The 27,254-nt window shown below is 41.4% G+C and overlaps 3 protein-coding genes and 2 long non-coding RNA genes across 5 annotated transcripts in view; 1 reads left to right on the forward strand and 4 right to left on the reverse strand.

Moving 5' to 3' along the window:
* LOC145459518 (uncharacterized) overlaps positions 1-27,254 on the reverse strand; it is a 96,186-nt gene that overhangs the window by 20,983 nt on the left and 47,949 nt on the right. The gene's annotated exons all lie outside the window — the stretch shown is intronic.
* On the reverse strand, positions 9,882-16,133 carry LOC145459516 (uncharacterized). The gene is made up of 5 exons (XM_080338172.1): positions 16,104-16,133; positions 16,003-16,039; positions 15,832-15,938; positions 10,223-11,055; positions 9,882-10,125 (listed from the first exon to the last, which is right to left on the reverse strand). Exon 4 carries the CDS (start codon positions 11,053-11,055, stop codon positions 10,507-10,509), a length of 549 nt encoding a protein of 182 aa, XP_080194298.1. The 5' UTR covers positions 15,832-15,938; positions 16,003-16,039; positions 16,104-16,133; the 3' UTR covers positions 9,882-10,125; positions 10,223-10,506.
* LOC145459503 (uncharacterized) lies at positions 11,052-15,251 on the reverse strand. The gene is made up of 5 exons (XM_080338162.1): positions 15,106-15,251; positions 15,010-15,042; positions 14,909-14,951; positions 14,811-14,850; positions 11,052-14,746 (listed from the first exon to the last, which is right to left on the reverse strand). The coding sequence occupies exons 3-5, from the start codon at positions 14,935-14,937 to the stop codon at positions 11,153-11,155; spliced, it is 3,663 nt and encodes a 1,220-aa protein (XP_080194288.1). The 5' UTR covers positions 14,938-14,951; positions 15,010-15,042; positions 15,106-15,251; the 3' UTR covers positions 11,052-11,152.
* LOC145459513 (thioredoxin-like protein 1) overlaps positions 21,541-27,254 on the forward strand; it is a 67,254-nt gene continuing 61,540 nt past the window's right edge. Inside the window, exon 1 of the mRNA XM_080338171.1 lies at positions 21,541-21,559. The gene's annotated coding sequence lies outside the window, so the exon portion shown is untranslated. The remainder of the gene's footprint in view (positions 21,560-27,254) is intronic.
* Positions 25,193-26,124, reverse strand: LOC145459444 (uncharacterized). The gene is made up of 2 exons (XR_013921420.1): positions 25,323-26,124; positions 25,193-25,259 (listed from the first exon to the last, which is right to left on the reverse strand). It is a non-coding gene; the product is annotated as an uncharacterized LOC145459444 (long non-coding RNA).

The following is a 27,254-nucleotide window of genomic DNA, read 5'->3' on the forward strand; positions in this document are numbered from 1 at the left end:
ACCCCTATGGTGTGATTCATCATTGTTATCAATGAGCGTAAGTCTTCGAAAATTTGTGTCTAATATTAATGATGATGTATCTTTGGGTGGGACAATTGGTATTGATTAAAAAAAAATGGTAGATTTTGCACTAAATAAATGCACAGTTTTTGCATTCATCAACATTAAGAGTTTAATTTTGACAAAATTTTGCATTCAAGTATTTAAATAAGGCATTGCTGCGCATAGGTTGGTAATAACACACACGCTGTTTCACACCAAAAGTATTGACTACATCGTAATTTTTTGACCGCAACCTAACATAAATTTTATGGTGATCTCGAGAATCACACTTCCGTTGAGAATCACTGTACTACGAGAAACTATGTCCCCACGCCGTCAAATTTCAGATTCAGAATTACGTTATGAGCGTAAGTTTGGAAAACCCAAGGCCTTGAAGTAGGCTACAGGGGATGGTCTAAAATGGCCAAGGGTGAAGTCACCGTCGTTGCAATCCGTACGTGACTTACAAAATGCTGTTTACAAAGCAAATTTGAATTAAGTATATAGGTTTGACAAATTATGGACATAACGATATAATTATGACAAAATTTTTGATTTTTTATGTATATCAAGGAATGGTCGCCCTAATATCGGTCATTTCGTTACATGCGTTGGTTTCTGGGCGTCCTATCGGGATTGGGAAAAATGTTGGACTCGCCTAGGTGTGCCGTAAACGACACTCTTTCGTGAGACGTACCCAATTCCCAAGTTGGTATTTTTCATGGATCACCTGGTTTTCTTCGGCGGCTAGCGTTTGTGCTGTTGAGATCAGATTACACGACACTGCGGTATTGGAATCGTAAAATCAATTCGCATTAAATCGTGCGTGACGCAAGTGGAATTGCGCTAGATCTCGCCAAAGTTGATTCTGTATCAGCTCCATAAAACTTTTCTGAACAACACTAGATTCACGGCGTCAGCTAGTGGTAATTATCAAGCCTTTGCACAATTTCAATAAGTTCGCTACCAAATAGATGTAGACCTTCCGTAAAAGTATTGGTGGCGCACTTATAACCTATGATCAAGCCAAAACATACGCATTCATTACCCCCGAGCTAATAATCTCTGTTCCGATCAATATATTGCCTAAAATAGTGTGCGGATGCGATACGCTTGAAAAAGCGCTATAGTCCGTGACATATGTGCAAGGCGTTTAAAACGGTGATAAGTGATTTGAAATTGGTTGAAATACGCGGTTCAAAAACAACCCGTTATTCAGTATTGCTAAATTTTGCTCGGGCTAAAATGATGTTTGAGTGATCTGGCTTGTGGTGCGCAGCTCTTTTTCATGGAATGTCTATTATCCACTCTCCACAGTGTTTTGGTGCTCACTTGTAGCAAGCTTCGTGCATGGCTAAAATCGAATAAATAATGCTTATGCCTTTACACTTTCGTAGGCATATAGTGTGTTTTCGGAAGGGTATCTGATGAATGTGCTGTGCAATGTGCATGCGATTTTGGTGCTACGTCATATCGACTTCACAATTTCTAATACTTCAGGCTCTGCTCTCTATATATACTAGGGCTTTTAGCAGTTTTGCGCATGCGTGATTACCCAACATTTAAATCTGTGCTCACTCGCTGTTGCGGAAAACCAGGTACTCAGTCCGTATACTGATCAGCTAACATAGTGCAACGAATTATTGTGGTTGATAACGCTTTTGTAAACCCGACTCGGCATGCTCAGAGCCACCTACTAATTTGGCTAAGCACAGAGTTGTCATGACTCAAGATCTATTGTGGCACAATGCTGGTGATATATTTTTGAAACCAATGTGATTCCCTATTATTAGAAATACTCGCCAGCTTGTAACACTATTATGGCGTTCCCTCACTTTGCGTAGCACTGCTGTTTTAGCGCATGTTGGGAGGAAAAAATTGGTCAATTAACGGTCTAGTTTTATTCTTGATTGATCCAGCAAATTGGGGATCCTATACAGAAACACCCCATAACACTAAATACGCCCCGTAGCCAGGGTGGACGATGCACCTTTATGTTGGTATATGCCTTACTTTTCGTGTTTAAATTCTGTTAATGATCCCTATTTGTGGCAGCGCGATATGGCGTTAGTTACCAGAAACAACGCCGAACTACTCCACCTAAAGGTTTGAATTTATGTGACACTTCCTCTATTTGAGACGGAATATTTGCTGTCAGCACCCGTATGAATTACCCTTTCATATCTATAAATGTGATTTATGGCGCACATATGATATTATTGATTGGCTAATAATGGGTTATATACTACTCTAATTGTTTACAGTTGGTATCGAGCATTTTGTCATCATGGTACTTGTAGTTATCAGGCTATGTTTAGTGCGACTGCGCACTAACCTATTTGCTTGTAGATATCCTATTATTATACTGGATTGAGTGTAATCATAATGCCCTTTATTACCCCCACTCCCAAAGGGAGGCAGCGCACTTTGATTACCAGACGCTGCGCCTAGTCGCCATTTAAAAAATAAATTATTCTGTTTGAGGAAAAACCATGCTCACATTCTCTACTGCCACGACAGTAGTTATATAGATCGGTCAACCGGTGGCAGGGGTTCTTATGGGCGGGGTGGTGAGCGGCTGGAAAACCGGGGGTGGTGAGCGGCTCTTATTTCTTATGGCGGGGGTGGTGAGCGGCTATTGCGTCTTATGGCGGGGGTGGTGAGCGGCTCTTATTTCTTATGGCGGGGGTCGTGAGCGGCTGGAAAACCGGGGGTGGTGAGCGGCTCTTTTGTCTTATGGCGGGGGTGGTGAGCGGCTATTGTGTCTTGTGGTCGCACGGTAACCCTTTTCAGTATAGGGATCGGTCGCAAGCGGCTCTTATTTCTTATGGCGGGGGTCGTGAGCGGCTATTTCGTACTTTCAGGCATCTCTCTCGCGTGGTGTTGAATAGTCACCAACAATAACCACACAAACGGAAACGCGGCTTGTAAGAGGATTTACGCAGTGCGTGCGACCTATATTTCGAATGACCTGCGCGCTGAATTGTTACCCGTGCAGCTGTGTGCTACTATCGATTATTACACTATTCCATTCAGTGCGAAATAGTTTGATCGTAAATTATGATATATGATGTCGTAGTTTAGTCGTGTCAAATGACCGATCGTGTTCTCTTTCCTCGCTATTGATTGCTAGCTGAATAATACTTTCGGCTTATTCGCTGCTTCGTGCCTACAAAATAGTCTGCTGTTCACAGGCGCAACAAGAATCACAAGTATATACATTTACACATTCGTTTATTACTCTGAAATCAAACTCTTCACAAAAACATGTACAATCGTATCATTCACTTTTTTATCATCGCCAAAATTATCCAAGTATTCCTCTGTTGAAAACCCTTGAGCTCTTTTTATCAAGAATGCGATAGCATGATCTCCACACACATCTGAAGTTTTACTCTGTAACTGTTTCCCAGTCACTGAAAATTCATCCGGCTCCAGGAATTCGATTATCTGAGGTTTTAGTGGTCCGAAGCCTAGCGAATCATGAAAATGAGTATCGTCATCTCTGTATATAGACACCCAGTGAGACCCAGGTAAACTCGACTCATCGTAATTAATGGTGATAGCGAATTTTCCGCTAGTTGGTTTCTTCGGTAACTGATCTACTGGATAAGTTCCTAGATATAGACTTTGTGTGTCAGGGTGGTTATAGAGAATATCATCGATCTCAGACGTATTCATATTTCGACGACTTGTCTTTTTTGATTCAGTTGTAGAAGATGTTGAAACTCCTTCAAACATAACAAGGTTACGGAGGTTGGTAAAGGTTTCGATGTAGTCAAAACCAGATGCACAGTTCCTGTCTTATGAAGTTGATAACATCCCAAACTATTATCAGGTGTCAAATCAAACACAAAAAGAGTGTACCCCTTGACATAATCTTCGCGAGAAATATTTAAAGGTGCCTCGGATTCCCAGCGACCTGTCTGAGAGAATAGTGTCATATAACCTTCGAGTCCACCGTGTTTACCAAAATCGAAATGAAATTCGCGTCCGTTAATTTGTCGCCCGTCCACACTTAACGAAAGATTTTGAACATCAAAGTGTTTAAAGTTGAATGGATTTTTGGTTCGAACACCGTTAAATGTCGTGGTCTCAACTAAACCAATTACGATCTTCTTTGGCATGGTGCCGCTAACTAACTCTCTATCAATTTTCGACAAACCCGCGGCGAATGTATGAGTCGACATTTGTAAGCGTATCCAGGGGTACTTGGCAGTATTCTTCTGTAATACAGACTTGTGTGCTAAGCTTACACTTTCAGCGATCTTCATCTGTTTGACATACACCTCCATTTCGAGTAAAACAATTTGTACATCTTCCGCGTCGCCAAGCAGACAGAAATTATCTTCGTTACGTGTAAATTTTAATTTCATGTCGACATTATCCAACATACATCTAGACTGTTCAAAAAGACCCATTCGAATTTTTCCGATCAACTCTAGCGGAGTGCTGTTTTTTGTAAGGTCTTTTCGTTTAACATATCCAGTATTCGCTACACCAAGAACATCCATAGATCCAGCGACATCTTTATAAAAACCTTGTCCTTGCACAAAACTCTCCGAGGCATCATGTGTATCATTCAACAACCGAGAGATATAAGCTTTGTACGCATGACAATTATCCGAATTTGTGATAACCTCATTTGAAATAGTTACATCGATTTGTTTGAAAAGAGAATCCAACATGTTATTGACCAGACCCACTTGTGTATCGTTTGCTAAATCAGTTCCATCGCGTTTAGTGAGCTTCAAACGTAATCTCAAGAACGTGTTTTGTAGATCCATATATCGATCCGTCCTTGGTAATTGTACTTCCATGACATTCCCTAAACTATGGGGTTTGACGACGACATATTGCGATTCCTCAATACTGGTTTGTGTGTGGGGTATACTAAATATGTTTAATCCCGAGTTATGACATTCTCTGGAACCCGCGTGCATCAACATAGTTCTTAGTCGAATATATCCTGCTGTTTACGACGACGTTTGGATGAAGTGTTCTTTGACTTTGTTTTTTTCCTTTTTATAGCTTTTGGGGTTAAAATTTTATCAATCACTCGACCGCCAGCTTGTTTACTTCTCTTGACGACACTAGACTTGATCGAATTACCCCGTAATAGATCTCTCGCTATTTCACCTCCAGTCCGTAACAATTGACCACCAGCATATTTCGCAATAGGTGTCACTAAACGACCAAGTGATTTAAACAAACTCCCGATACCGGAACCGGCTTGAACTCCACCACTAAAATATCCATAACCATCACCTGTCTGGTTATAATGACGATGGACAGAATGATGGTCACACGTGAAAACAACTTTCATAATCGCTTCCTAATGTTAAATGTAGCTTGCAATGAACGACTTATTATATTTATAGGTTCCCCAAACTCATCCCTGAGGTAAAGACATACAGAATCTACAACATCTTTTGAAACAGGGAAATAATACGGATTTGTCGCTACCCAATTATGCGTGACATCACTAGTTGTCAGTGGTATAACTCGTAATAAACGCGCTAACGTATCTCCAAGTAAGTGAGGGTGAATAATATCACAATACACAAACAAATATTGACCAATCGCCGGTTCGGTTAAAGTGAAATCGATCTCCATGAGGGCTAATTCACAATATCTCGTCGGGATGTTGTTGATGGTGAGTAGTCTGTGTTCAAAATCAACACCAAGCATAGAGGTGGTTAACGTCACTATTTTCATCGTGCGTGGAGTGTCAATGTGGTCTCTATATCATGTACTAACTGACCGTATTGGTCTCGGATGGTGATTTTTATATCGCGGATGTGGTTAATCGACACTGGGAAATAAAACGGTTTTTCATATACAACTTCTTGTCTCATACACATCTCGTTATTTACTTGGATCACACGAAGCAATTGACTCATGTAATCACCCACCGGATGATGTCGTAGTACATTGATATACACAAAAAGATATCTGAGGTGGGGTTGAGTTGGTTTAGGTTTGATCGACGTGACATTACATACTGGTGTCGACACTTGATCAACTACACTGAAATAATTCGTGAATATATCCGTGGGGTGGAGTGTGATACGTTTCGAGTAACGAATTCGGAAAAGTTCATCGTTGATTCTTTCGGTGAAACAGTGTTTGAAACTTTCAGCTAATATTCTTCGCGTCAACTCGAGGTTGTTTGCATAATTCCCAAGTGGTGTTAGGTACGCATCTACTATTCGATCTTTCTCATTATGTAGCTCCCAGAGTGCTTGATCGTGATTGATTATAATTCGATCAAGAGATTCACTGACAAAACTCATATCCATCAATGCGAGTTCATTACAAATAATTTCGTTCGGTAACACCACTGAGAATTCGCCCTGGGTGCCAGACAACGTGATGTAACTCATATTGAATCAACAGCTCTACGACGGAAGCGTAGGGTCACTGTCACTGGTGCTTTTCGAAATTTAATGGGGTTGCCAGCGGCATCACGTAGATAAATTCGTATTGTTCTAAAATTGTTTCTCGCTAAAGCAAAGAAGTATGGTTTTGGGAATATATTGATTTGGTTTTCATTCGGTTTAGCGGTTACAGTAACCACCCGTAAAAGTTGTTGCAGCTTGTTACCGTGTGGTCTTGGTTGTATCAGATCGCAATACACATAAACCTTATCAATCCGTTCCAACTTTATCGCGGGTGTAAATATAAATTCTACCACTCCGCGGCGACGGGATACAACACGTCTAAATGTTATTGTGTCCAACACAGAACCAAGTGGTATCAGTCCGTAAGGCTCGGGTGAATCATGTGTGGTACGGGGTACGTGTCTGGCGCTAGAGTCTGCGGTGTCGGTATTTATGGGTACACCCCGCTTGGGTCTTTTTTTACTCGTGACTAATCTTCTGAATGTGATTCTAAAGTCTCCGAATCCTTGTAAAATGAAAATGTCCCCCATGTAATATTTCTCGTACGATTCTAACATTTCACCGATGCTGTAATACGAGCCTTCGGGAATATAATACCGATCGGTGTATCCATTCGCATCGACAAATCCAAAACCGATACTTTTCGCTGTCACTTCAATTCGCGGTTGAAAATCATTGGGGAAGGTTAGCTCACATAATCCCAGCTCATGGCGACTCATTTCTAATTCTTTGTAAAGTTCCGTTTGAAAATCTGTGCTAGTATTCGGAAATTTATCCAAACTCGCATTCGAAGGTAGAGTCAACAACATTTTATTGTTTCTTTCAACATATACGGTGAGGTGATGGATTCGGTAATAAATACCCAAGTGAAGAAGACAGTAGCGTTAAATATATCTCACGATCCACCCCGACAGAAATTTGATATAATGAAAACACGATTACACACACTAACATACAAATCTGTACAATAAACACAATCTGGTTTTTCAGACTGTTCGAGACTTGACCCATGCGAGATGAGACGTTATCAGAATCCATAGTTTGGTTGAACAACATTTTCGGTGTCTATTTATACAAATCCGAGACCCAAGAATTAAATGTAGACGGATAACCCAACCATTTTACAAGATATTGCGTTTTCTTTCCTTTCCTGCGAGTAGACAGGATTTTTTCGATATTGTAAATATTATTATTTTTCGTTATTGGTTGTAACTCTTCACGCTGAAAGCGACCGTCTATAACTTCACCATGGTAGTCTTTCAATTGATAAGTAGGAGGGTCACCTTTACGACATTGAGATACGAAAAAGATTTCTTCGGTCCAACTCGCCAAGGCACTTTTTACAAAATTACCACGTGATTTCGAAATCCTGACGGGTGTGCCGATAGTTAGTTTGGGTTTTTTAGGGGTCATGTCGCCGTATAACCTATGGAAAATTTGTTCTTGATTTGAATAATCAACATCCGCTGGAGGACACCCTATAGCAACGTGAAAAGTAGTGTTATACCCCTGGCATATCTCGGACAGGACACTGACATAATTCAAAGTCTTATTATGCGTGAAATAACGGTATAACACTTGCTTCACAGTACGAATAACACGCTCGCATATCGATGCTTTCAGTTCACTATTTGTATGAAAATGTCGCACATTGTTATCTTTCAAGAAAGTCTGAAACGCACGATTGGTAAACTCAGAACCCTGATCACTTTGAATAACATGAGGTATACGATCCTTAAATATTTCCTTGAATCCGCGAATAATACCTTGCGAGGTTTTGTTTTTGAGTGGATACAGATATAAAAATCGACTGAAACAATCGATCGTCACCAACACATATTTAAAATTGTCGTTTTCTTTTGAAAGATTTTGCATATGCATGAGATCGGTTTGATACTGAACACCGAGACCGGATGTAATCACTCTAGGTCTCTTAAATTTCTTTCGGTAGGGAAAATGTTTTGTGTACGCGTCCTTGCTCGAAAGAAACTCCTTGACTTTGGCTCTATTCCGCCCTCTAGAGAATACGTATGCACCGCGATAACTACCGGGTAGCCCTGGCGTGAAATACTTAGTATGGCTCCCATCCGTATCGTCTCGGGGTCTTGGGTGTACGACCGCTTTTCGTCTTGGCATGCTGAGTCTTTACTTTGCTTCGTTGGCTACTCGGTGATGGTATAGGAATCCTTGATGGTTCACCCTTGATCAGGCGTCGCAGTGCGTCCAACTCACTAGCCGAAAATAGATTCCTTTGTTCTGATATATCGATTTTCATCGGTTGATTCAGTGTGTCGTGTTTTGTTTGATAACGATTTAGTGCGTCGTTATATAAGGCTAATTTTCGTTCTTGGGGTATGTTCATCTGTAATATGTCGCTCATACATTTGTCGATATCCAAATTCAATTTCTGAACGTCAGCTCCGTTGATCGGGCTCGGATTTATGAGGATTTTTTTAAAAGAAGTCATTTTTTGAAAAGATTACCGAGTAAACCAGTGACGACGGGTAGGATGCTTGATAATAGAGTCATAAACATACCCCCATGCTGGTTAACAATACGTTTTTTATGTCGAATGGGGATGTCTTTCCTGACAAGTCGACGTAAACTACATTTATGAGCTGATAGTCGCTTTCTTTTATACTTTGAAAGAGGGATGTTACCGTTTAAAATGTTCTTTGTACAATCGCATATACACTCGATCAATTCTTTGCTGGCTCCCGATATAATTTGCTTGCGTATCTCGGGTTTACTTTTATGTAGGAACTCTAGTGTGGGTATATGCCGCCGTGTCCGAGCTGGCACCTTCGTCATTTTGAGTTTAAAGTCGTCTCTGTGCTTGGCTATTTATACCAGCGGGCTATAAACCACCATGGTTTCACCAGGAAATATATTGGTCATAACTCGTCGATTTTCAGGCGCTTCTTGCGTGACATCAAGAAATAAATAACCATGAGGTCGTCTAGCAGCGTCACGATAAGCCTCTGTTAAAAATCTAGAGTTTGGGTACATTTGTCGACCAAGAAAACTGATCTGCTGTTGGTCGCGCGGATTCTTGAAAATCACCATATACGAACTCGAGAGACTCAAGTCACGTGCTCCTTTACCCTTGTGGTACAGGTTCTGTGTGATATAGCAAATTGACTTTGCCGAATGATGAGAAAATCTTGTAAAGTAGTCTGCAATTTTCGCTGTCTCAGTCATGAAATCATCCACTATAATCAAGGTGTCTTCAGAGCAAACCTTCAACTCTTCTAAAATATCTAGACCCGCGTGGAATTCTACATTATGCATCGTCTTGAAAACCTCCTGATAATTATTGTAACAATATACGACCCTGGATACACTAGGTTTAATCATTGATGTCGCATGCCTAATCAGCTTTGCAACAAAAGTAGTCTTCCCACTTCTTGAAGGACCACTCACAATACACGCGAATGGGTGGATCAATTCCATCATTTGTTGTTTATTGAAAACTCGATAAAGTGCATTTGTTTATATATCAACAAGGTTGGGAATATCCACTGTTGTAGTCATCTTGTTCTAGTGGAATATATAATCCCAGTAGAGTCCGATTTAACAATTTTCCACGGGTTATGAAATCTTCATCTGTCCCTCATCGTCAGTGGAAGTTGTAGTGTTACGAACGCTTTATTCAGGTCATCAAGCAGCTGATCCCAAGCTGCAAAATAATAAATCACATAAGAGGATTCATAATAAGAGAGGATTCATAGCGCTTTAAAATCTAACAGTGTTTCTATAACAACTATAGTATTCACCCTTGGAACACTCTTTCAAATCTTTATGTTGTCTCGACACGCGTTGTTCGTATAATTCATGCGATATCTCTCGATTCAAATACAGCTCCACGAAGTGTACATGATCGCGGCGTTGTACAAGTGTCTTTTCGTGTAACCGAGTCAGGTCTGGTTGTTCCAGAACAGATATTATGTAATCACTAGCCATCTGTAAAACAAGACACAGATTTCAGGAAATATTATTACTAAAACGTTTTAGTTACAAGTTGACATTTCGAAAACACCCACAGATTGTAAACAAAGTTTCACCTAAAACTATCAGTGTTCACCACAGGATTATGTTCACAATGACCAAGGGAATCATGTTTGCAAAAATCATCGGTTGTAGCATCGCTACTTTCAGAGTCAGAACGAGTTCGTTTCAAACTGTTTGCAACTCGATGTTGATCAAGGAAAAATTGGAATTTTCGATGTCGCTTGCGGGTTCTCAAGTAGGCTTGTCTCTCTTCGTGACCGAAAAGCGGTATCCACGAACAATTTCTTCCCAGGACCACATGATTTGTAAGCTTTGCTCTGTTGAATAGGATGTGGTTATCACTCGGCATCTTTCGATCAGGAAATTGTAGTTGAAGTAGCGCTTCTATGCAGACACTTCGGTCACGGGTCCATTTCTCGTCTAGTTCCTGACGGCGCGCCTTGGATCGATCGGGTATCGTGCGGTCTTGTGAGTTGTCGTCGGTACCGTGAATCGAGAGCTGTGTTAATTCCTGCTCCAGTTCAAGCGTCTCTTTGTGCAAACTATTTAAATCCAATTCTGACATTACTGACTCAATATATGAAATAGCGTTATCCATCTGGAAAACAAATGACACATCAACACATAAAAAATACAAATAAATCATAATAATAGCAGACACACAGATAAAATACAATAGCACACAAAATATACAATTACACATTCAATGGCAGGGTTGATACACCATCCTCGAGCACTCGGCGTTTGGCATAGAAATAGGAAAATGTTTTACGCTGTTGTTTGTATGTATAGACACCCCTATCTCTGCACCGAAACCCCTTGTTCACTCCCCCGACAGATTGCCTAGATGTCAAGACACCCAGGAAAGTTTCGAAATCGACTGGGTTGGATTTCTGGAGGCCTTTGGAAGCTAATTTTTTCTTTGGTCCATCACAAAAGTAATTTTTGGATTGGAGACCGCAGAAAGATGTACCACCCTCGTACTCCACTTTCATCAAACCCGGTTGACGAAGGTAATAGGCATACGTGTCTTTGCAACACTGTCGCGAACGGTCAAAAGAAACCGGATCAGCCAAAAACTCAGCTCGATGCTCGTCACAAAAATAGCGTGGAAACCAGTTCTCGTATTCCACATAAAATTCATCTCTTTTCTCGGGGATAAGGATATCGTCGAATGAGGCTGAATGCGAAAGATAGAGGGAGTCTGTGTCCATCATTAATAGCATGAAGCACTCGTCGCGGAAATATTTACACAAGCAGTCATAAAAAAACGAGAGCATCTTGAGCTTAGCATTGTTATAAACCCAGAACCCCACTTGAATACAGTTACCCCACTTGATCGTTTTAGGTCGCTTCGTTACTTCAAATAGATCAGCGTTCAATTCATCATATTTCACAAAAAAGCGATCCTCAACATTGACATCCAATTCACTTTTATCACAGTAGGTGGTTCGTTTGAATTTACGTGGATTCATCAAGACCCGACCATAGCTGCTGTTTCCGGCTAATTTTTGTGTCAGGGCAATAATCTCTAGGTTAGGGTCACGGTCCCCAGCGCGTCGACAGTCTGAGACATTTTTCGCAAAGTTGTCAAAACAGGTCTTTTTTGTGAATTCGACCGCCTCATGGATTTTTGATATAATCAATCCGTGCTCTACATACCACTTGATCAAGTCAGAGGTCAACAAGATTTTCTTGCCCCAGTATGAAGCAACTAACATGCGCGTGGGTTTGGTGAGTAATTTACGATCAATGGCAAACTGTTTCATGTGTCCTGACAAATGCTCGCGAGACACCATCGTATTTTTGAATATCGGACATAGTTCAACAAACTTCCTTTGCAAATGTTTTGGCGTAAAAATATCGACTGATAAACACCCAAAGAATGTACCGGTCATTACCATCTCCATCAATTTATGCGCGGTGACAGACTTGGTTCTATTCAATTGCGGTTGGATGCCATTAAGATATCGCACAATATCAGGATTTTCCTGTTTCTCCGTGCGCCAGTCACATTCCCATTTACATACGACTTGATAATTGAGGCTTTTGTAATAATCATGAACACGTTTAGTTCGTTCTCGACGTTCCAAGTCATCACAGCCAAATCTGCACTGATGTGCATGAAAATGACACCCAAGAAAAGACAAGATTACCCCCTGACCAGCTGAATTACGATAGAACCCATCGGCAGGATAATTACGAGCTCCTACGCGTATTTCAGGTCCATTAAAAGCATGGTGGACATGTACATTGTGAATGTGAGAATACCAGTTTAACCATTGAGCTGCTGTCCCCCCCCATTTCGGTGCGGTCTTCACCGGTTTGAATTTAGTACACTCAGCATCGAGTGGTTGCCAATGTACCGGGAAACCAGTTGGACTAGGTTCACTCAAAGCAAAAAGGTATAACGAATTGCTGTCCAGCCCTGTTACATGTTGGGTAATCTGAGCGTTTTCCTTGTAAAAAAATTCTTTGATTCGAGTTTCACCCTGTTTTTGATATCGATGGAAAATGACTGACGGTCCACCCACTAAATTGTCTCTGAATAGCGAAACCAGATCCTGGTGTTTATCATTGAACAAGGTAAAATCACGTGGGATGCTATTGAAAAGATGCCTCGATACAACCCCGGGTAGGGAGACAGCTTCTTTGAATATATCCACACTGAACTGACTTTTGAAAGATTGAAATTGTTTTTCTAACCCCTCAATGAAGTAGTGAGTATCGATTGCGTTGTACCATTTGAGATAATCACGTAAAGTTGTCATTTTGTTATCATTCCAAACCTTCAAACAGTTTTCATATTCAGCTGTGGAGATATTACGACCCTTTAGCGAGCTGTAAAAGTCGCTGTGGCTAGGAAGACTCGTATAATCCAGCTTTTCTAAACTAGTCAGAAACTCATACGGAAAATGACCCTTAGCGGCGCTACATTTGAAGGCCTTCAAATAAGCATCGTACGAGAACCCGGGTGCCAAGTAATTCACAATATCCAAAAATTTAAGTCTGTTAGTTGTCAACGAGAGGAAGTTGTTACCTCGTTTCAATACATTCAGATTTTCATCAACGAGTAAACCCATCAAGTACTCTTTGAGACAGTTCAAGTCATACCGACCACCATTGAACGACAAAACAGGGATTTGTTTTAAATATCGCATAAACTCCTCTTGTAAACGTTCAAGAGGTATTTTTCTTTCGGAAGGATCGAGCGCTCTCATTTCGGTAATTTTAGTTTCGAGCATGTCCAAGTAGTGTTGATATTCCGTCTGTAGCAACCTAAATGACTCACTTTGAATATCATGAAAATGATCAACCATTTCCGCACACAAGTCATTTGGGTCACCGTTCGAGACAATTACATACGGTTCCAAGAACCCTTCCACATTAGAAGAGATGCTAACCGAAATGGGAATATGTTTACACTCCCATGAAGTTTTGGAGGAATCTGGAATATCACACTTTTCAAACATGCTCTCTATGTCGAACGCGATACGGTATTTGAAATAACGAAGCTGGTGAGGAACAAACACCCCTTCTAAATCAAGCTTTTCAAAGATGTTCAGAGGAGGTGTATACACGCCACCTGGAAACACTTCAACGACACCCGTTGTACATTTGTGTCTGGTCAATTCATACTGTTCGTTAAATAATCGTAGACAAACATCACATTTATAGGTCTCTATATACCGCCTCATGTCAGTAATGAGACAGAAGTGTGCATGTTCTAAATGTAAGTACACAGGTTTCCCTTCAAACGTACTACGTCGGAGAGCGCTAGCTTTACCCTCGGTCTTGGTGTATACAAATATAGCGACATTAAACAAATCCTCGATATCATCCAACATGTCAAGAGTCACACCGGATTCTACATTTACACCATATGCTGAAGTGAATTGTTGGGCCATTGCTTTGGTGTCTTTACCTATCGAGTGACCAATACAGCGAAAAGCGCAGAGATTGTCATTGTACCGATTCTTATTTTTCCGACGTGTAAATGGCATGATCGATTTCGACTGCGCAAGCCATGTCGGTAGTTTAATACCAACACAACCAATCAACACACCCTCGGTAGGATATTCATATAACTGCGGGTTGATCAGACAGATCGATTGGGTATCTGGGAAAACATCCGACCGCTTACGGTTCAAGTCGTGAATATTATACACACGGTTACTGTTCACTACATACGATTTCACCGCTTGCCAGTTCTGAGATGTCATTTGTTGTTTTTGGTTGTCGATCTCTGGCGGTGCGTGTTCTTTATGATTCCAAAGGTGTCGAGTCATCTGTAAAAATTGATACCGCGTGGTTACATTCAACACTTGGGAATATTAAACTAGTGTTACTTACAATGCGGTTTCTTTTTCGGTATCTTCCTTGGATCTTTATACTAAACAAGTAACACGTCAAACTATGTCACTAACATAGTAATATAACAGATAACTCACCAGTAGACTTGTGTATCCCACTTAATCATTGAGTTCGCTTTGTCTGTTCAACAACAAAATCATTACATCATGCTTAATAGTTCTACACAGTAATAACTCACCGTTTCAATTCTTTAATCCCACGCTCGTTTTGTCTGGTGGATAAATAAATAACAAATTATATTCATAAATCAAAGTATTCGCATCGAATAACTTACCTATTAAACCCTTAATCCTGTGTCAATGTAATCTCTATATGTAAACTATTCAAATCTAATGACATAACCGACTTGAGATATGAAATAATGTTATCCACCTGGAAAACAAACGATACATTAACAAACAATAAAAAAAATCATATTAAACAAACAAAATGTACAAATATATCCAAATAACACCACACGCAATACATACAAGTACATCTCAATAAAATTCAATGACGGGATCATTTTCTTGGATCATTATGAGAATGATTGAGATCATGAAAAGACACATCGGCGTCTTAGTTTTTCGACGTATAAATAAATGATTGTGCAAGTCCTGGTGGTATTTCGATATCAGCTCAACCAATCAGTAAACGACTCGTAGGGTATACATAAAACTGGACATTAGTCAGACACACTGGTAGTGACTTTGTATCTGCTCGAGAGTTTTGTAACAAATCAAGTGCGGTTTCCAGGCGAATAGATTCAACAAATTCATCAAACTCAGATAGTGTTGAAATTAGCGCTGGTGTTTCTAATACACTATCGACGTTCGCCGACGCATGAAAATAACGAAATCGCAGAGTCTCAGTGTGATATAAAATAAAGGCATGTGCGTAGTTCACTTTAAAGGTATGTGACTCAGAGAAAAATATAGCTTGTATATCACGGAAAACATCCGCTAGCTCCCGACCGATGACTCGAATATTATACACATGACCAGTCTTTTTCACTACATACGATTTTATCGCTTGCCAGTTCTGATTTACAACTTCTTGACGTTCGTCCCCAATCTCTGGTGGTGCATTCGGTTCTTCGCGAACACGATTCCGTCTGCGTCGACTCATCTGTAAAATTAATAACACGCGGTCAAATTCAGCACTTGGGGAACATTAAACTAGTCTTACTTACAATCTAGTTTCTTTGCCGGTGTCTTCGATTCTTTATGCTTAATAAAACAAGCAACACATCAATCTATGTCCACTAACGTTGTGTTATAGCGGATAACTTACCAGTAGACTCGTGCGTTCAACTTGAGTTTGCTCTGTCTGTCAACAACATAGAGAATTACATCATGTTCACTAGTTCTAAACAGTAATAACTCACCTATGCAATTCTTTACTTCAATTCTGACGCTTGTTTTGTCTGTAGGATAAACGAATAACATATTATATTCATAAATCAAAGTAATCGTGCCGAATAACTTACTAATTAACTCCTTATCCGGCAATCTGCGATCGAATATACCCAACCAGTAAGCCACGTTGTTCACCGCTCGACACCCGGAGAGAAAGACCTAAACCGCTGATTCGAGATTACAAGAGCACCAGCGCCGCTAGTGGTTGTGCTTTCAGAAGCTATTGTTTATTTATGGCTCTAATGTAAAATCTGAAACGGAAAACAGAAATTGAGAATAGACACTCACAACAATGAAAATCATTCAGCCCAATCACAAATTATACTTCAATTTCGTTCTAATTTCTAGAAGTCGATGCAAGTACTCATCGGTTGCGGTATTTAATTCAGGCTGAATCTCATCAAGACTCCAACGCTGACCCTTGACAGTAAGCAATCGTTTGATGTCAGCCATGAGCTTTGTGACAGTCAAATTTTTTTTCTCCGTCAACGAATCAACATAACATAGTATTGAACCTAAATGCGGTTTAACAACGTCAATAGTCTGGAGGTAGGTGACCATCTTGTCAACTGTGTATTGACATAACTTTTCTTCCTGCTTCTTTTTTCCCTTCACGTCGTCGCGAAAATCATCGTCACTCGCACTTTTAGATTTCACAGGTTTCTTACCAACCTTCTGTCTGGGTTCGGTACGATTCAAATTTTTCGATTTCCCATTGCGAAGCTGTTTAGCCGGTGGTATGCCCGCCGTTGTCGATGTGGTTCTTTTTCGAGTCGGCTTGCCGGTTGATACAGATTTAGGAGTATCAGTCGCCGATAGCAACCCCGCGGGGCGCGGTATCGTCATCCCAGAAGTCGACGGTTTCTCGGGATTCGGTAATTCGTTGCTAACGGCTGTCTCGTCGGTCGGTACACACGGTATCGTCACCAAGTTCGTGAGATCGTTAATCGCGCTTTCTCTAGCTAGTTGACCCGACTTCAACCACGCCTGGCGCGCTATATCTGTATAGTTTGACTGCATTTCGATCGTTGCCGTAAGGTCGCGTTCTGCGGATTCAACTCTTAAATCCGGTGTCATCAGATCACCAGGATTAATCACTTCAAAGATATCCGCGTTCTCTTCAAATTGCGATTCGAATGCATTTGGTTCATAACCAAATTTGTCAAGATTATCTATCTGAACCTCGGCCATTGTATAATAATTAATCTAACTGCTCCAACCAACGTTTATGTCTGCGACAGCGAAGTATAACAATCGACTCGTGGGTGTTGGCTATTTATAGATTTAATTTGATAGTAGCACGCGGTTGGATGGAAAATAATTCGGCGTGCAGGTCATTCGAAATATAGGTCGCACGCACACTGCGTAATCCTCAGAACCGATCGCGTTTCCGACTTTCAGAACCGGACGTATTTAGTGTGTCACAGATCAAAACGTCGCTACAGATATCTGATTTTTCAAAATCGCACAGCGCACTGCGCTTTAGTGAATTTCCTGTTTAGCGCAACGGCCGATTTTTATTGCGCCACACATGTCAAACGCACCCGCCAACATCTGTTTTTTCGAAATCTGAGCGGTGTATTTCACCATTTTAACACATTGTGGTGTCATTCTCATGGTTTACTTTTTCAGTTGATAGTTACATATACTCGTTATGGCAACTAGCGCGATTATTGAGAATTATCTTCTGTACTATCATAACTTGACAACCCCCACATTGAGCGAAACGGAAAAATTCATTCACGGAGTACTAGATTTCTATGTACATGGAGAAAACGTGAGCCGTGTTCGAAAGTGCGATTTTACCACATTAGTTAACTCGATTCGATCATACGGCATCGACTGGAATGGGGTTTTTAGTGTCATAAGCATTGCGGCGATGAAAAGTGACATACGTACCCTAGCGGTGTACAGAGATTTAGCAACAGACATCTTGAATACTCACTACAGTACATTGATAAGTGACTGGGTAAGAAGAAAATTCATTCGTGTCGTTTGTCGCTTGTGAACGGTATCATTTCTTACAGAACTCCTGTAAAGTTTATTTCAATCCAAGTCTATTCACGCGGGTCATCAGGATTATACAAAGACTGTTAACTCACTCAATACCACCCACCTAATTCTATAAATATCGACGGATTTGTTGATGACTCTCACTTTACCAAACGATATGGCATCGAACAGCGTCAGCAGTATGCAAGTCGGAGCAGTTTCAAATTTTCACGTCGGTGTCAAATTCGTCTCATCACCCAAAAGAGGTGGCGTTAGTCAATATCTGAAAGGTATATTCATCGACGGTAATAAGGAAGAGATATCTTTCACGTGTTTCAATCGTGAATTGTTCGGGGTCATTGAGAAAGCATTCTCCAAACGAAAAAAACTCATGGTCAAATCCGGTTGGGTCCAAATTGACAAGTTTACTGGAAAACCTGCTGTATTACTGGGACGGGCTTCGTCAGTAACTCTACATGGAAAATCGAGACATACGACTGAAGAATACCCATTATTGACCTGTGAATCGGTATACGGAAATAAAGATGAATACGTATCGATCGCCGCTACTTGTGTTTCTCGAGAGGAGAAGATGGTCAATTCTGGTGCCGGAAAGGAGTTGAAATTATACAGTTTTACATTAAAAGACGATACCGGAGAGGTGGTTTTGGACCAATGGAACAAAGCCTCGCTCGTACCCGGGAAGAAATACCAACTCACTCGTGTTAAAAACTGTGTCGGCAGCTTGAAAATCGATTCGTTAACTAGACTTGTTGAATTGAAAGAATAGTTTGCATATTTCTATACCACAATACAATATTTCATTTCACGTAAAATGTATGACCTATGTGTTTCGATAACTGGGTTAGTGCAGTGTTGTTCTACTGATCGAGGTGTGAAAATTGCGCTATCGCGGTGAAGTCGCGACTGTGAACAGCAGACTATTTTGTAGGCACGAAGCAGCGAATAAGCCGAAAGTATTATTCAGCTAGCAATCAATAGCGAGGAAAGAGAACACGATCGGTCATTTGACACGACTAAACTACGACATCATATATCATAATTTACGATCAAACTATTTCGCACTGAATGGAATAGTGTAATAATCGATAGTAGCACACAGCTGCACGGGTAACAATTCAGCGCGCAGGTCATTCGAAATATAGGTCGCACGCACTGCGTAAATCCTCTTACAAGCCGCGTTTCCGTTTGTGTGGTTATTGTTGGTGACTATTCAACACCACGCGAGAGAGATGCCTGAAAGTACGAAATAGCCGCTCACGACCCCCGCCATAAGAAATAAGAGCCGCTTGCGACCGATCCCTATACTGAAAAGGGTTACCGTGCGACCACAAGACACAATAGCCGCTCACCACCCCCGCCATAAGACAAAAGAGCCGCTCACCACCCCCGGTTTTCCAGCCGCTCACGACCCCCGCCATAAGAAATAAGAGCCGCTCACCACCCCCGCCATAAGACGCAATAGCCGCTCACCACCCCCGCCATAAGAAATAAGAGCCGCTTGCGACCGATCCCTATACTGAAAAGGGTTACCGTGCGACCACAAGACACAATAGCCGCTCACCACCCCCGCCATAAGACAAAAGAGCCGCTCACCACCCCCGGTTTTCCAGCCGCTCACGACCCCCGCCATAAGAAATAAGAGCCGCTCACCACCCCCGCCATAAGACGCAATAGCCGCTCACCACCCCCGCCATAAGAAATAAGAGCCGCTCACCACCCCCGGTTTTCCAGCCGCTCACCACCCCGCCCATAAGAACCCCTGCCACCGGTTGACCGATCTATATAACTACTCACGACACTAGGGATGCATGGCTTCATGGCATCCTCCGCTAATTAAAAGAAGGGGGAAGGTAACTTCGTTGAACATATTTTATGGTATCCGTCAGAGAGTGAAAATGATATAGAAATGAACAAAAAAATGATGCTTGTATGTAGAACATTAACATTTTAAAGAGTTGCAAAAGATAAAAATTTAACCAAAAATGTGAAAAAAATAATATACATCCCTACTTGTATCATGTATTGTAATTGTAAAAATGATGCTAGTTTTAATTGCGAACCTGAAACTAGCTAACCCTAAATATAACTGCTGATATTTAATTAATTGAGAATTATAATGCATATGCCCTAAGTACTACAATTGTACAACTTAATGCATAGCAATGGTGTAATATATGTACTGTACACGGAATGCTTGGAATTCGCTTGTTTTGTGATATATCAGTGTACTAACAACAATGAAATACTGATGATATAAGTCAATTATGTAGTCATGTACATATTAAATAGATCGACACGGTCTCTTTAGGATTCCGGTAAGGTCGATATTCCCCCCTAAAAGCTAAGAAAATAGCACCATAATGTCTAGATTATGAAGAAGGCTATAGTAACTGAAACAATCAGGGGTGATCTATGAATCACCTAGCTACCCATACGAAGCTGCTATAATAAGGAATATGCCGTTGCGAAAGCGACAGATATGTAACCACCCTATCTTGCTTGTGTTAAATAATATAATTATAAATCTGTAACCTTACGCATAAAGACAATTCGAAGAAAGTAATGCTGAATAAATACTTGGTCAAGAATAATATCACAAGTACTGCGCCATATTTGGCACGATAGCTGTTTTCATTGAGCTAAGACGGTGGCATTCTTGACACTGGAGTCGAACCTATATGCGTAAAAGCAGAAAATTGGGCTATATCCTCCCGCCCCTATATAAGAGTGGATGGTCCCCGAAATCGAAAATCAAATATAAAAGTAGATAAGTATTATGCCTAACAGGGAATAGCTTGCCCTGGTCATAATAATAAAAAATCTTAATTACTATCAAGATAAGAGACTGGAAAAGAGTGGGTAGATCCGGATGGTGGGTGGAAATGAACTCGCCATGTATTTGCTTGTCTGAGTATTTTTTGGGTGTCGTAATTGTGGCATATTTTCTATGTTGGGTAATTGCACGATGTTTGAATTTAGTGTTACATAGGCATTCCATCCCCATACCGGAACTGAAACCAATGTGTAAATTTATTTAGCCATTGTGTGATGTACTTTTTGTCTGAATATGTTGCTTAACAACACAAGCGACCACACCAAGTGCCTAAAGACTGTTTAGGCCTATATGTAATTGACTATGCATGCTTGTATCGCTGTCGGATTGTTTTTAAATGGGGCCACCATTTTTTCTTGCATACGAAATTCTTGAACTGAGGTTCGAGGCCAATTTTATTTGAATGTTGCATGATTGTGGCTGTATTTATTCAATTAGTGTGGACCACAGATGGCTAATAATTGGAGTATTTGGTTGTATTAAGCTATATTTTAATCATATATTGATTATTATGAGCCTCTGGGCCTGGAAAGGTCATTGCTTACTTCGATCAAGCTGCAGCCAATACTTCAATCCGCGCCACCAATCACCAACAAGGCGCGTAAAGGGAGTGAAGAAAGCGTAACGAACTGGGACGACGTTCAACACTGTGAAGCAAATTGAACTAAGTGTAGACTACCCGCAAATCAATCGTTTTGGGGCTACACTATAAAAAACTGGAGGTCCCAACCGTTTCTTCCGGCGTTAAACGTCATTTCCCGGCAGTTCCAGAGGACGGGGGAGAGTCTGGAGACGAATAATTGTCGATCAGCACCCACCTATCTGCAATTGCCAATCGGGACTCGACCCCTAACGTCACCTCGTCCCACCTATCGACACATAAAGCCAATTCGAAAAGCTCACGACAGAGGCAAACAGTATCACATCTGAGACCTCGTATACCAGCACCTTCTGCGTGGACGATTTGCCTAAATTCCGATTTCGTGCAGTGTGAGCGTGAGCACTGAGCACCTCAAGTCTAACGTATCCTGTCCTTGAACAACTTTGATGGAAAACACACCCTACGTTGGAGGCAGCGTCAGGACTGGACCTGGAATCCAGTAGGCCAAAGCAACACATCGCAGCCAAGAAGATATCATGGAACAAAAAAAAAACAGCTCGCCCGAAACGCCACTGACCAGCCGAACGTATTCAAGGAGAGACTCAATGAACGCAATGAAAATAACCCCATCCGGCAGTCAAGGGACACGTCAAATCCACGAAAGCCCTGGTACGAAGTAAAATTTCCTGGCCGCTTCAGAACACATCAGAATTCTAAATAGATCATCTCTATTTTACTTAAATTCCCTGATACCGCGTATGGCCCGACACCAGATGTGGTCAAAGTGATCAGCATGAGCATTGAGCATTGGTAGTTAAGTAGAAGTATCTATTTCCAGTATAGAATAAATGATTAAAAAAAAAAAGTAAATTTCATTGGCGGTTCCCTTTGTAGCAGTAAATCACTAGTGGTTGCTTTGGAAATTGCAAAATGAATATTCGCAACTTCCCAAAATGTCACAAGACACTGCGAAAACAGCAACTTTCAAAAATGTATTTGGCCCCTATCTTACTGTGGCTATTTCAGCAAGTTCCTGCTATGACAGTTCCATTTATAAAACTAAAACAACCCAATTCCAAATCTTCTGTCTACTTCTGAGTAGCTAAAATGTGCATAGTAAAAGTAGAAGCAGTCTAAAAGGGTGATCAAGAAGAGGGTAAAGGAAAAAATGCTGACACTATGTCACCCCTACCACCAGTGCATATCTATAATGTGCAACCACCGGGGCTGCCTGCCTGCCGGCTGGCAGGCCTCCCCAATCTTCGCTAGCAACCGGACGTCAGCGATACCCAGCACCAAATCGTAATCCGCCGCCGCGGCGAAATCCTGCCCGAACAGCTGAAACAAATCGTTTTCCTAATGACGTGATGGCCGGTGAAAACCCCTATCGGAGGAGCGCTGCACCCGGGGGGCAGACGGGATCGCGGGTCTCAGGAAGGACGGGAAGACAGCCCGACGCTAGAAGAAACAACAACCCGCATTCGCGAAACTCTCAGAACGTGCGAACGGCTCCGGGAATGCCAGCGTCCGACCAGAGGGGACGCGGCCTTTCGCAGACTCACGATTCGGGCGTCGGGGTTGACCATTCGCAGCTGACGCCGTCTAACAGTCAAGAGGCGAGTCAGATTTCGAACACCCAAGACACAAAAACAGGTACACAATTTCTTGCGGATACAGGAAGTGTTCCTAACCTGATAACCCAAGATGCCGTTAAAGCTACCTACCCAGAAAGCTGGACTGAAAGACAGCCACTCGATATGAAATTACGCGGCATAGGAGGATCATCCAGTGTCGACTTTGTCGTCATCATCAAGCTGGACAACCTACCGGTTCCGTTTGCAACTGGTGAAGGAGTCCCGTTAAACATTATCGGACTGAAATGGATTGAGCAAGTTCAACGGCTACCCTCAGTAGCGACAGAATTGAAAGATCCCACTACAGTGAATTATGAACTATCATTGTCCGTGTATTCGGACACGGCAAAAATCATAGCTGGAAGCAGTACTTGCAACGCTGCTACTGGTGATGGGTCGGTGGAAGCTGCAACGTTACACAGCGTCGAGACTGGAAGCCCAGCTGACGCCCCTCGGGACCAAAGATGTCCCTGTCTCTCGGAAGGATTTTGCGCCAAGTGTGGAGGAACCACAGATACAAAATTAAGTCGGGTGAGCGCTGTGACCCCGAAATCCTTGCGTGCTGAGCGCGGAAGCCCCGCTAGCACCTCTCAGGAACATTATGTTCAAGAGATTCCTGAAAACAACGGCCACTGCATTCGCCACGATAGAAGAGTGGGAATCGTTTACGACGGCCCCATGGCCGCAGCAGTTGTGCCGCATACCGAGAAGATTACATTGAAAGCAGCTGTCGACATCCACACTGATGTGACAAATTTCGTGGATAAAGAAGAGTCTGGAGGCTATATGCAAGCCTCTCCAGAAAAAGGGTCCCCGGCGGGCGTTTTTACCGCCGGCGTGAAGTTGGATGCGGGCACGCAACCCCTTCAGAGTCAGAAAAATCGAGTGCGGAAGCCCCACTGAATACTGATACGCTCGCCCTCTCTCCACCGACATCAAAACCGCGCCACGGCCTCTATAGACATGGTCGCGGCCCGATAAAAACGTATGAACTGTATGATGGAACTGATAAGATAGTAAAGACATAATTGGAACGGTTAAGGCTATGCAACCGAGCAGTTGAACTTGCCAATCTTCGTATAGGCCTCCGGAATACGTGCAACAACTCCTAAAGGACGAGTTGGGCCAGGATATTCCGACTACAACCCTAAAAGAGGCCATGCGGGGCTGTATCAGAGCGGTAGTCTTGGATGAGGGGTTGACGGCCATACATGGCCATTGGCCATGCAGTCGGGAAACCCCCTCATTATGAACAGAACTTGAATGACGACAAATTGTATCATCTGACTACGCGGAACAAAGCCATACCAATCACGAAGACTGAACTCGGGCGAATGGGCCGGAGGTATACGTACACCTCAGCATACACAAACAAGCTACGAGTACACACGAGGAGCAGCTGTGGAAATGGACTCATGCGATCTCCGAAAGCTGTGTTTAACTCTATTGCAATCGCCTAATTCGGACGTGGTTTGATGTGAAGGCCCCATCCCTAACTCACACATACGACTCGCTCACGGAATCGTGAATCGAACACGATCAAACAGCGCATAAAATCATAGACAGAAAGTCACGTAAAAAAAAATATAAAAAAAATGATAAAAAATATTTTTTTTCTTGTTTGAATCTGCTTTAGATGTTTAAAAGTAGTACCGCGAAGATTGGTTGCTTGTTGCATTTGATTCTATATGGAATTCATGTATTATAAGCCCTAAAATGTATACGTAATTTCGATGTTCATGGAGAAACACTTGAGTTTAGATAAAAAATACATGTAAAACACTACATAAATAGTGATTCACATGTACGAGTAAAGGACGGCGGAATGTGCAGGAGTTCCAAAAAACGGATTTTTCCATTAAAATAACAACATGAAAAAATAAAAACAGAAATAAATTAATTAATCGTGATCGACTTTACGTCGCCTTCGGCGTAATTAACGGTGATCTGGAAGTAAAATGTGGGATAAGTTAGGGCTTAATATCTGCGAACGAGGTATAATAAACGAACCGGTTCTGATCTTAGTTCCAATTTAATGGAATTTCTTCTCTTCTTACGCAGCACAGGCACAGTCACATTAAAGGCCACCCCACTGCGGGGCCTACGACGACGACGTCGTTTTGGGGCACTGTTCAAGATAAATGAACTAACATATGAGAAATTGTTCACTTGAAGACACATTGATCGACATACCTTGATGTCACGACAACGTTTTTTCTCTACAGTGGGGGATAAGTCCCATATGTTTCGAGCTCTGAAAAATAGTATTAAATGTAAATGCAAGTAATAATGACATATTCATTGGGATACCTTTTAGCCGTTGTATCTTCCGGTTTCGGTCTATTTTCTTCATTTTTTTTCTCCATTTTTTTCTTCAGTTTTTTCTTCATATTTTTCTTCTTCGTACACAAATGATAATTTATCAATATCCATATCCATAATTAATAATCTTCTGTAAAGATACGAAAAACGGTTAGTACAGAATTACAATAATGAAAATTCTGCAGCATATGAAGAAAGTGGCCTCAACATTGAGGGAAGCGAAAAGGATACCAAAATGCTCAACTATGCTGGACAAAACCGTGTGGCCCTCAATTATGCCTTTCCTTCTAGTCCTACTTCCAACCTTCACGACAATTTTAAGCAAGGATTGAGTACTAAGCTAGTTATTGGCTGAACTGCCCATACAGAATACAAACAGTGACCTGGCTGGTCATGCTATTACAGGTATACTGATGAACTGACATGGTGCTGGGACTGCTGATATAGTCTGCTCTGATCATACCAACATCCATATACTTGTGACAAAATGTTCTGGCATAATGACATTTTAACATGGCCTATTCATTAATGCTGTGGCTTATCTGGACATTGATTGACTGTGATGGTCAGGAGATATTAAAAATAGAAACTGATTCTTCGAAGATAGTAGTAGTCTTGCTGCCCTGCATATTCTGCCATTCACTCACCGGTGAAATGTTCTTGAATGCCGACGCTTTACCAAAGACTCTTCATCGCTACTACCATCGCTATTACTTCTCATATATGACTCCGTGGATATATTTTTCTGCCTTTTACTGCACCCATAGGCGCAACAAACACTACCACCAAAACGAGATGTCTTCGACATGTCGAAATACACAGATAGCACCGATATAAACACGAGATATTGGGCTTAAACAAATCCTGAATGTTACGATGATTATTCATTCAAAGCTCCATTCATATAAAATACTACAAACCCAATACGAATCAAATATATTTTAAAACTGGACGTTTTTCCATAAGCGCCTGTACTAAGTCGTCCAGCCTACTACCCACAATGCATCTGCAACATGGTGACCACTGACCACGCAAATTTGCTTAGCCGGAGATGGCAGTAGTTCGAGGCTTGGATCGGAGACTGTAAACACCAAAGTCACTCGACTATGACATAGTTGAGTGACTTTGGTAAACACAAAATTAGAATAATACATTCATATTTGAAGAGACTTTTTGGTGTACAGAACTTTAATATACATTTTAATAATATATTCATATTACAAATATGTTAAAACCCGAAGCTTTTCGAGCCAACACACTTCAGGGGTAATCGTCGGAGAGAAATTCAAAAACTTGCATATAACTTAACTATAGAGACTACCTACAGTCTCTATAATATAACTGCATTGCGTATAGCCAATTGTGACGTCATAGAAACAAAACAGCATCAAGTGCAGACAAACCGCGAGCGCAGCTAGTGGCCAATTTTTAGCTGAAGCAAACGTTCCTTCTGCTGGCATAAGCGTGGTTGATGCAATGTAGTATGCAATGTAGTTATATACAAATTTTTGAAATTCTCTTTATACCGACGATTACCCCTGAAGAGTGTTGGCTCGAAAAGCTTCGGGTTTTAATATATTTGTATTTTGTAATATGAATATATCATGAATATATATATCA

This window comes from Botryllus schlosseri, chromosome 16 (assembly GCF_051294905.1).
Source record: "Botryllus schlosseri isolate E-star chromosome 16, Bs_hap1, whole genome shotgun sequence".
Lineage (NCBI taxonomy): Eukaryota > Metazoa > Chordata > Ascidiacea > Stolidobranchia > Styelidae > Botryllus > Botryllus schlosseri.

Bases quoted from the DNA above. Each gene is read 5' to 3' on its own strand.
- LOC145459503 (XM_080338162.1), bottom strand. From the start codon at position 14,937: ATGATTAAGTGGGATACACAAGTCTACTG. The intron at 14,851-14,908 runs GTGAGTTATCTG...TTACTTGTTTAG, and splicing joins TGGGATACACAAGTCTACTG to TATAAAGATCCAAGGAAGAT. The intron at 14,747-14,810 runs GTAAGTAACACT...CAATTTTTACAG, and splicing joins ACCGAAAAAGAAACCGCATT to ATGACTCGACACCTTTGGAA.
- LOC145459516 (XM_080338172.1), bottom strand. From the start codon at position 11,055: ATGGATAACGCTATTTCATATATTGAGTCAGTAATGTCAGAATTGGAT.